This window comes from Phasianus colchicus, chromosome 5, assembly GCF_987193195.1.
Source record: "Phasianus colchicus chromosome 5, bPhaCol1.hap1.1, whole genome shotgun sequence".
In the NCBI taxonomy this organism is placed as follows: Eukaryota; Metazoa; Chordata; class Aves; order Galliformes; family Phasianidae; genus Phasianus; species Phasianus colchicus.
The window spans coordinates 37,455,790-37,467,183 of NC_143440.1; the positions used below are offsets into that span (position 1 = coordinate 37,455,790).

The 11,394-nt window shown below is 40.5% G+C and overlaps 1 protein-coding gene across 10 annotated transcripts in view; it reads right to left on the reverse strand.

Annotated features, from left to right (window-relative positions):
* The window catches only part of RALGAPA1 (Ral GTPase activating protein catalytic subunit alpha 1), a 113,773-nt gene extending 102,379 nt beyond the window's left edge, over positions 1–11,394 (reverse strand). For 5 of the 10 annotated variants that reach the window (XM_090141327.1, XM_090141332.1, XM_090141326.1 and 2 more), the window contains exon 1: positions 11,009–11,394. In XM_090141327.1, coding sequence (XP_089997453.1) covers positions 11,009–11,114 — 106 coding nt within the window. In that variant the 5' untranslated portion in view covers positions 11,115–11,394. The remainder of the gene's footprint in view (positions 1–11,008) is intronic. The other 5 variants (XM_031593821.2, XM_090141329.1, XM_031593826.2 and 2 more) reach the window with 3 other exon arrangements.

Genomic DNA, 11,394 nt, shown 5'->3' on the forward strand with positions numbered 1-11,394 from the left:
TCAATTAAAACAATATGAAGATTTATCTAGTTTAGTTTTAAACTAGTTGGTATAATTATTTTAAATATCAGTAAATACACTGAAGAAAAGGCACTCCATGCTCAGATGTTTAACAAAAGATAAGTGCACAGAAAAATAGTCAGGAACCATGTGGCAACAGGGAGGCAGAGTTTTTAAAGGTAAAATGCTTTCTTTTTAAAATAGTGATGTGGAGCAACAACAATAGAACAACGGAAGTAAGGCAAATCAAAATGTACACAGATATTTTATAGCCATTAAGCTTTACCAGTTCTACACACTAAGGCAGCATTATTAACTGTCCCTCTTCTAAGTCCCTTTCTAATTTTCTATGGGATGTTCTTAAAACCCTTTTTGAATGACATCAATCTTAATCTGCATGACAGGATATATAAACCCCTCCCCTGTCACCGCTCAAAAAAGCAAGGATGGCCAAAAGTACTGCGTATTTTAAATTCTATTTCTGCAGTACCGCCAACTCAATTTTGTCACAACTCCTGCCATGAAATTTTCTATTACATGTTGAATTTCTGCAGTATCTTAAGAAAGACATTCTATCTATGTCTTCCATAACCAGTGTGGTGGAGTCAGTGCTCTCAGAGAAGATAGTGCTGTACTAAAAACTAAGACTGAGTCTTCAAGCAAAGCAGCTCAGCTAGCAATAACCTTAACAGTCCAGGTAGATAAAGCACGTACCTGACCTTCTACAGGATTAGCAAACCTTCAGTTTTGCAAATCACATCATCATTTACCGATCAGCAGTATGACTGCTATCATGTAGTCTGAAATATTGAAGGACAGCAAAAAATACTTCCATTTTAAACAAAGCGTCCTTGATTCAAAGAAGGTCAGGGCAATGCGACAAGAAACAGCTATGAGTTCAGTACAATCACTAAATCCACTTCCACTTATGAGGCAGAATTCCAGAGTTCTGGACTACAGGCATGAAAACACATTAGGAATGAATTCAACAGGTTTTGAGACAGAAGGGGCGAAGTGAAAATGAAAGGAACGATTGAGACATTCAGGAAAGTGGATAAGGTGGTAGAAGATATTCTTCCCATTTTATTTTACTATTGCATGAGAAATACACAAAGAAACGAGGGAAACGGTTGGCCTAATGTGAACAAATGGAAAAAGATAGTCCTAGATTCTAACAATGGATGAGAAAGTTAACCAGCTGTGTTTTTGTATGCATACTAAATGTTTCATATCTAAAATAAGCAGTCTTTACCTAGATGTGGGTAAACTCAGACAAAAAGCTCTTCTTTCAAACTCAATCTTAGCACAACAGTTCATAGTTTTAGTAGCTCCCTTGACTCATCAGGAGAAGAACTAAAGACTTGCCTACGTAACCAACTGAACAGTCAGTCTTCATTACCCCAGTTACTGCAGTGACCCACATCTAGGTAGCTGAGCGTCACTGGCACTATGGTAAAACTCTTTGCCACTACTCTGTTCTCTGAAGAAATACAGATGACATTCCATTCTACTTATTTAGTATTTATCTGTTTAATTACAATGTCAGTAAGTGTCAGTCACCTCAGGAAAAAAACAATAGGAGCACTGCTTGACCTGCATTGTTACTATTAACACCTGAACATTACTTCCAGAAGCTTACCTCCCAAATACTCCCATACCTTGGAAGAGGACAACGTAAGTGGAAAGCTCCTTAAGGTTGCAACTCTTCTACCAAATGTATCTCACTCTCATTTCTTCCTAAGATCACATTCAACAGCATAGACAAAATAAGTTTTTGGAATTTATACAGTTAGTATGAATTCCATACTGAGTACTTGCAGTAAGTGCTATTGCTTTAGGATGCAAGAAAATAAAGTTAAAACATTTTATTTCATAAGAATTTTGTTCAGTCATTATCTGCCAATAATGTACACACACAAAATTTCTTTTAAGGCTAAAAATTTTAAAGGAAGGGAAAATGTGCTTGTACAGCTGAAAGGTCACTGTTTGCCACATACAATAAAAGACAGCTTCTGCTCATCACCATCAGCACATTCTATGATTTAATACATTACTGATCCGGAAATCTGGGGCCTCCCATTAGTGAAAGAAATTTGGAATGTATTATGCACAGCTGCATAATCCCAAGAATCCCAGCAAGGAGGAATAAGAAAAGAATAATCAGGTACAGTATGGAAATAGTAATGCAGATTTCAGAAGATTTTGATCTTGTCTGGTGACCTGTTATCACCCCATTCACAGCTGCCCCTGTACCAGTCTGTAAGGATACATCAAGAGACAGACTACTGCTCTCCTTGATTACCAAAACAAAAATGCATTGCATGCACATCATTTGAATTTATCCAACTTCCAGAGATACTCTACTATATTCTCCTTCATTTAGAAGCTGATCATCTTTCTGAACAAAAGTGTTTCTAAAACATTCAGTTCACCGTTATCTTTGTGATCAATTAAAGACACAGATTTTCAGTGCCATCGCCTTAAACCATTTTCTTCAGCTCTTATTTGTCTTTTTCCATGATCTCCCAACGTATCTCGAATGTTTTACAAAGAGGTAAAAAGCACTTCCTGCACAGGAGGCATATGCGTGTCTTTTTCATGCAGCCTTGAACTGGGAATTAGCAGGAAGCTGCTTGTCTGCTTTGGCTCCTTAAAACTTTCCTGCCTTTCTAAGAGAGATGTAACCTTGTGGGATTACACAGAAACAAGCTTTTCTTTTTCATTTAAAATTTATATATTTTTAAACAAAGAACTTTGCATTCTCTCACCACAGCTTCGTGCAACTAACAAAGTAATGCGTTCCTTCCTTGTGTTCTCAGTACTCATGCCCAGATGGGAAAAAAAAAACACAACAAAAACAACCAAACACAAAAATAGATCTGGCACCATTTAAAGCAGAAAAGTTTCCCAGAACAGGAAAGGGAAAACAGGACAACACCTATTCCCATATTCCAAGAACTTAAAAACCAAAGCTTAGACTGTACAAAAAATAGTTTTAATACCCTGTAGTCCAGATTTGCATCTTAATTCACAGAAGTTCTGACAAGACAATGCTGTTTTCTTCATACTTCACAGTTAGAGTAAACATGGATTTTTTTTTGATTGCTGAGTTTTCCTCACTATGTCTCTGTGACCTAAAAATTGACGCAGATCTGATCTCTGCATTAACTGTGTTCCATGGTTCCTTTTCATTTGAATTTTTTTGTTTGTTTCTTGCTTTTGTGTTGTTTTTTTTTAAGGGAGAAAGTTGCATTTCAATACAGAAGTGACACCACCTCTGCCCTTCCTTCCCCTTCCTCCTACTAAGCTTTTATGAAAGTGGTTTTTGTTTTTTCTAGCCCCAGCATTAAGAAGGTAAGTTCGTTTTTCTGGCTGAAATTGCAGAAGTTGTATTCCATTCATGGATTTTTGTTCTATTTTGATGCACGACAAAGAGAACCAAACTTAAAATGGAAGATTATATCCAAGATATTTGTATGAACCTCATTACAAGAACAGTCAAGTACCCAATGAACTGGAATTTGTATTTCCATTAAATTGATTGAAACTTGAAGTTCTGCTACTCCCCATCTTATAAACTAGGGCTGCAGCACAGAAGGACTAAATAAAAAAATAAAACAGTATCAAAAACCTCCTCCTCTGCTATCAACTTCTGTGTGTACATGGGATGATACTTTTAGGAACTACTTTCACTCATTTTCTGTCAATTCTTCTTCAAGGAACTTGTGTTTGTGTCTTTTCAAATGGCCTCTTCCTCTTTTGCAAGCTACTTGTTCAAAACTTTGCAAAAGGTTACAATCTTTTCAAGAACCCCAGCAAGGCGTGGAAAACTTCACTGAGGAAAAATCAGATTCCAAGCCTAATTCTACTAAAATTCTGCTTTAGAGGTTGCTCCAGGGCTTTACTCATAGTTTAATTGTCAGTACACCCCTCTGTAACCAGGAATAATTTGCAGTCATGTAAGCAATCCAGTATTTTAATTAAAACATCCATTAATATTACACATTCGAAGAAGGATTCTATTTCAACAGCACATCATACTTAGAATTACAGTGCAAAAGAGCTTAAAAAAAACACGAAACACAACAAGCCATCAGTTTGTCAGATGTAAAATATGAAACAGAAAAAAAGCAGTAGATTTTTACTGTACATCTAAACTTGTACAGGTTCACCTGAGCACAATTCTGGAAAGTTTCCAAGTTTACACATATAACGCCCCAATCCATCCCATCCCAGAGGGTGACCTCTGTGAGCTTTAATTTACAGCATAAACAACTCTTTCTCCATTTTGTTTTCTACGTATTACAGTAAAAATTATTACAAAGTAGTCCACAGTATGTGTTATAAGTTTATGAGTGAATTTGCAAGAGAAACGCATATTACTGTTTAGAATCTCCATATGAGATTAAAAGTATCAAGTACATAAAATCTTCATTTTCTGCACAGGACAACTTCAACAGTAAACAATCAGAGTGCTGGACTTAAGGCTAGAACAACAGAAAACCCATGCAGAACCATGAACTTCTGCTGAAGAGAACATGAACATTCACCACTTACACACAGCACAGAAATTTACAAGAGCAGGTCATGGAATAATCAACACCATTACTGATCAAACTGTTGTTAGCTTTATGTTTGATCATAACTGTTTCAGGATTTAACAGCATGTATACAGCAGATAGTATATCAAAAGCATTATCCAGAGACTCGGTGGCTTCTTACTCACTTTCCCTCATCCTCACCCAAAAATCTAATAGCAGTACAACTGCAACCAACAATGACCAAAGGGATGGCCAGACTTATAGCACCTTTCTGTAAATCCAGGGTCCACTAAAGGCTGAAATTGTGCGTATTGATTCTCCTAATGAATTGGTGGCTTTAGGAAACAAGATGTTCTGAAGTTCCCTAAAATTCAGCATACAAGCAGAACAGCGAACAGAAATTATTCTTAATTCCTCAGGGTAGAAAATCTAACCTCTGCTTTTTAGCAAAGCAGTACAGAGAATCAGTTTATATATGGACAGTCTATTGAATATGAAACCGCATCATTTAAGAAGTTTAAGTAGGAAACATCCAGAGCTAACCAATGGTTCTGGGATATTTAACAGATTGACAAAGAGTGAAAAAAAGAGAGGATATAATAAGCCACACTGTTTCCAACAGCGTGCTACAAGCGTACTCCTATTAAACAAGGTTTTTACCTTAGCTTTATTGTTTTGGATCACTAATAGCTGGCCAAGACAATTATTATTGTTATTTTTATGTAATGTTGTCGAAGAAAACATCTCTGAGGTTCCTGGTACTGAAACAATAAAAACGCACTTCAGGAATTTTTTAACCAACTTTAATTTTACACTGGAGAAGTTTGAACTTCAGATCATGAGCACCTTTTAGAGACAAATGAACATGGGAAAAAATAGATGTGAATGATTAAGCATGTCAACAGCACGACCTTCATCTACATACAAACTGCTACCAAATATCACCATTAGTTAACTGTAGGAATGAGCGGAGCAGCTGACAGCTCTCCAGCCTGGCTGCTTCAGCTTGCCAGCAAACTCCAGAGAGGTTACAGCACTGACGAGCCTTATAAAACTACTCCCATAACAATTCACGTGTGTTCCAGAAGTCTTTTATTTAAGCAACTTCAAACACCCCCACAGCAATGCTCTTATTTCCATTCTGAATTGCCACAACTAAACCCACACTGATCTTCCCTTCAAGTCCAAGCAGCTAAAGCAGTCCCTTTGTCTACCCTGGGACTTTGATCCCATTCCAGCCATAGCCTCACAGGCTAGCAGTACTGACCAGCACTGCTGTCAGCCAGTCACATGGAACACAAGCCAAAATCCTAAAGCAAATAATTCTTTCCCCTTCTCTGATGGCCAGAAGAGAATAGAATGGTTTTGGGTTTAAGTCAGACTGACAGAACACCTACTCAGGCATCTTACACTGTGCTCTGCCTGCAGGCAAAGCCACGAATACTATTGGTGACATGTCCTCTGCAGTCAGAGTTACCAGGACAGTGAAATAAAAAAATACATACAACCCATGCCAAAAATAACACAGCACTGCACATCCGCAGACACTTCTGGAACAGTTATCTCCAGCGGAAATTCCAGGCAGCTATTTCTGCTGCAGCTTTCCAACAGCCCTCCACTGTAACAGCAATCAAACATTTTTCATTTCTTATAGTACAGAAGAGATATTACAGTGAATGATGTTGCTGATGTGCAACACCAGTGAATTTTATCCAGCTGAGGCATTAGGGCTGACTGCCAGCCAAATACATTTCTTAAATTAAAATCCCTTTAGATAAGTGCAATCTTTAAGCATATTGTTTAATATTAAGCAATATATCAAAATGGATGTTGAACACAGAGCATCTCATCCTGCACTGTACTGCTTGACTTCTCCCTTTTAAAGCTCACTTACACAGGATGTCAAGCACTATCTGACCACTGAGAACAAAAGAAAATAAAACAAATCCACACTTCAAACACTCTCCTCTTTTAGCATCATGCATTACAAACATTATTTCTATGGATCCAGAGATACAAGTAATGTATTTAAGATATCAGATGCAAATAAAATTATTTGTGAAAAACAAAATATTCCTTTTCCTTCATCCTGAGGTAAAGGTTTGATGCTGTGGTCTTATTAAACAGTAGAACACTAATTGTAAGAACAAGGCAATATTATTTCTATAGTACTTCCCCTTAATAATCCTAAAAAATGCAATTAGCCACTAACATTAGCCACTGGGGATTGATATAAATACATATTTTTCTGTAAAATTACAAGCTTCATTCTAAAGGCAACACTTAACTCCTTAAGATATGCTATGTGCCTTCACTGCCATCTGCTAGCCACTTCCCAATGATCGCATCTGCACCAGCTGCAGCTGGCAGCTGGCCTCAGCAGCAGGACCCCACTTCTGACACTGCTGAGCCACATCCACAGATTGGAGGAGAATCCCTGCCTGCATTCCTGCTCAAGATTGATATGCACTTACCACCAGAGTAACTCACAGTAAGCACAACTGCTACAGCCTTTCCTTCCAGAAAGCAGACAGAAGAATAGTTCACTTAAAAAAAAAAAAAAAAAAATCACATAAAAATCAGATGCTGACAGAAATGGCATTAGAAGATTGAATGATTTCAAGTACTTCAAAGAACTGGAGTGGGTTGGGGAAAAAAAAAAAAGCACAAACAGTTCACTATAGGAAGAAACTAATCCACCTTAAAAGAAACAAGTCTCTTAAATGAGATACTTCCAGCTGTTTCAAGAAATAAATTGCAGCTGCGAAACAGAGAAAAGCAGATTACTCTCACTCATGGACTGATATGTCTCGGGATATGGCTTCAAGCTTTTTCCAATATTTCACAGGACTTTTTGGCAATAACAATATTTACTGCTACTTGGAGGTCTCCTAAAGGACGCATAAGCTGGTCATTTGTTACGCTCATTTTAAGAAATAATGCAATAGATTATTCAATAGTCACCTAAAATTCTCTGAAAAAGTCTGAATTCCAGCAGCAGAACCATACTGAGTCATGGCAGAGAACCACTCAGAGATGCAATGTTAGACTAAAGTGGCAGAGAGCAGATTCTAAAGGAGAGGTTTTAAGAAAAATAAATAAATAAATACAAAGAATACATCTGCCCCAAGTATGCCTATATCTGATTGACAGTCCAACACTCAAGGATACCCACACCAAAAATCTCCTACTGGAACTTCAGATTTGGTGGCTCTTATTAGGCTCCACTTCCTTATCTTTCTCACGTATGTTTACATGTTTTTCCTACCCCTCCAAAAAGGGATGCCGAAAATTTCTTCCCATATCTTTTATCCTTATCTGTGTCATTTTCATCTCTAAATTCTCTGTACAGACTACAGCAGTAAATAAAGTTCATATTTTCAGATAATTGCATACTACGGTTTTATAAGAACATTTTCTACATTTTTTCCTAAATTTAGGCTAATTTGCATTTTTTACTAAATTTAAACTGAATTGTCAATAATGACTAAGTATTTTTTTCTAGATATGATACAACTCACTGTATTCTAAGTTACCTCGTAAAACTATTCAAATAATTCCATCTAATGGGCACTATTTTTTATTTTTTAAAAATAAAAGTCACTTGCTTTTGTACTATCCACTCTGAAATTGTTCTGCCTCTTCTGGTCTTAGCTAACAACCATATTACACCAGCTTAATTATTTTTAGATGATGCCTGACTTACACCATTCCTTTGCAGGATTCAACTGTCGATATTTCACCATAATGAGGTTTTTAGTTTGTTTTTAACTTCTCCTCTTTGGCTAATAGACTCATAGAATGACTTAAGTTGGAAGGGACCTTAAAGGTAATCTCATGTGTAGTTCCAACCCCCTGCCATGGACAGGGTTGCCAACAACTAAATCAGCCTGCCCAGCGCCCCATCCAGCCTGGCCTTGAATGCATCCAGAGACAAAGCATCCATATCCTATTAATAATCCGTGAGCACTCCATCTCCTTTCATGCCTATTTCATTACTTGATAAGGTCTTAGTGAAGAATGGATGCTTTAGATAAAAAAGAACTAACACGCCTTTTCCTCTCAGCAAGTCTTCAGCATGAATCCAGTAGCCATGTTTCAGTTTACTGCCACTGAACCAAACACTGGAAGAGTACAGCAATAACATTAACTCTGGTCCAATTGATCTTGCAGGCCTACTGAGAGGATTTTAAGCTTATAAATAAGAAACACTTCTCTCCCTCTGCTGGATGTGAAATAGCAGAGAATTCTCTTCTTAATGGTCTCTTAGCCTCCAGCATGCAGGACTTAAGAGCAATAACCAAGACAAACCATTTTCATGAATAAAGATGCTGAACAGACTCTACCACCATCTCTCTGAGATACTCTGCTGGCAGTAGCTAGCCTGGCTCTGCTGAAGTGTGTCTAAACACCCTGATTATTACATAGGGAGGAATGGTCAGCTGGAAAGAAAAAAAGAAAAGAAAAAAGACAAACAGGAAAATGTAGCATTACGCTGCTCAATCTGCAAAACAGTATCTGCATGCAAAGCCACCTCAGGCAGTAGCTTGTCCCATGTGGGCACATCACTTGTTTTTTATGCGGTTCGGCAGACTAGTCACAAAACCAACAGGAAAAGAAACGGCACATGCTTTGAAAGCCAGTTAAGAGAGAGGAGAGATGTAAGGAATAAGGCAAAGATGTGATCAGAGCAGTAGTTGGACTTGAAATAACCTGCACTGTATTTCTTTCACACTAATGTACGAATAAGAAGAGAAGTGCCTCCTTGCTCTTGGTTTCAAACCTTGTGGATCTAGCTCTGTTTAACAACAGAATCCTGTAGATGGATACAAGAGAAGCTGGAGAGCAGGGTCACACCTTTCCTTACACACACAGCCATACACATACATAGTATGCTCCCAAACTTAGAGAAAGGATATGTGGGTGCTATGCTTCAACAACTGAGATATACGCATGTGCAGTGGAAAAAGGGGAATGGCCACCACACCAGAACATGTCCCAGCAGATTTTGTCTGTCCTACAGTCAGTAAGCAGAAGCCTTAGATTAGATAAGAACATTTGCTTGTCACAGAGCTTGCGGCTTGACTCTTACCAAATACATGCAAGTATTAACAAAGCTGAATGAAAAATCTTGTAAATAGAAGATGAATGACAGAAATAGGAGATCCAGAACAGACCAGAAAATATCAGCCAAATACAATGTTCTTAAGAAGAAAGCAACCTAGAAGTGTTTAATGTACTTTACCAGCTGTATTGCCTTCCTGAGTTAACTAGAAGCAGCCAGGAAAACTAATTCAGAACTGTACTTAGTTTCTTTGTAATAACCTTCCCTCTTAAATTTCTTTGACTGATTAAGCAGATAAAAACAAACATAAATCAACACAAAATAAGCCACAATTGGCTGAGCGCAGGTAGTGTGGAAAAGTTCTGAGACTCAGGAGGGAAGAGGCTACTTCCAACTACAGAACAGTCAGAAACAGCAAGCTGCAAAGTTACTCCCTGCTTCAAAACACAGAATAATTGTGTTGCAGAAAATAAATCATGCAGCAGCAGTTGCCACTATAGAGGAACAACTGTTCCTTCAAATGATATAACAAAAGAAAAAGGGTCAAAGAATTGTTTTCCTTTGAGAAGAGAGAACCCACTTTTGGAGGCTGAGCACAAGCTACTTAAAATACCCCCTGACTGATGGCAGAACCCCAAACAATCTATTCAGTAGTCAGCTCTAAATATGGAATGTGCTGCCCTTGCTCGAGTTCTGCTCACATGTTTACCTATCAGAAACAATCCATACACTTGCTGAAGACCCAAAACACGTTGGAGAGCAAACTTCTGTTATCAAGGTCTCAGATTTCCACACAGTCATCTGGCAGATGTTTCAGAAAGGAACTCCGGTTCTTCCATTAGGCAACCATTGCATATAACCACATTGCAGAATGCACCGGTCAGGTGAACCAGCTGCCTGAACAGCACCCTGCTGCTTATGTGATCACTCTACAAACCGAAAACGTCTAAATGCTATGTGAACGCCTGTCTACACGCACCCTGGGCAGCACTTACCGCTGCAGCTCTCACCTCTGGAACACACAACGAAGATGAGCAGCAAGGAAAATGGCTCAGGAACTCACAGACGCTCCTGGCTGCCTCTTCCACACAAACACACCGACCACACGTTAATGCGGCACTGCAGAGCATCACGCTTAAGAAACCCAGCAGTTTCTCGCCCTCCGCAGCTGCCACGCGAGTCCCTCCCTCAGACGCGGAGGAGCTGCGGGCCCGCGGTGCAGCGCGGCGCCCGGAGCCCCGGCGGCACGCCCCAGCGAGCCGAGGCCGGGCCGGGTCTCCCGGCGGAGCGCGGGCCCACGCCGCGTCCCCGCCGCGCCTCGGTTCGGTTCCTCCTCCGCCGGCACCGGGGCCCAGAGCCCCGCGCTGCCCCGCCCGCTCCCGCTCCCCGCCGGCCGCCTCACCGATGAGGACGCGCAGATGCTTGAGGCGGGTGAGCGGGTCCTTGCGGGTGTCCAGCACCTTCTGCGTGGATTTCCGCACATCCCCGTGCGGCTTCTTGGAGAACATCCCGCCGGGCCCGGCCCCGGCGCCGCGCTCCAGAGGCGGGCAGCGGCCTCCGGATCCGCCCGCACCGGGGCCCTACATAGCCGGCGGCGGCGCCGCCTCCTCCTCCTGCTGCCTCCGGCTGCGGCGGGGCGGAGCGCGGCGGGGCGGGGGGGGGAGGCGCAGCGCCAACTCCCCGCAGGCCCGGGGGCGGCCCGGGCCCGGACTCCCCCCTTCCTCCTTCCCTCGTTCTCCTCCCGCTGCTTCGCGACAGCCGTCAGGTGCGACCCCAGGCGTCGCTATG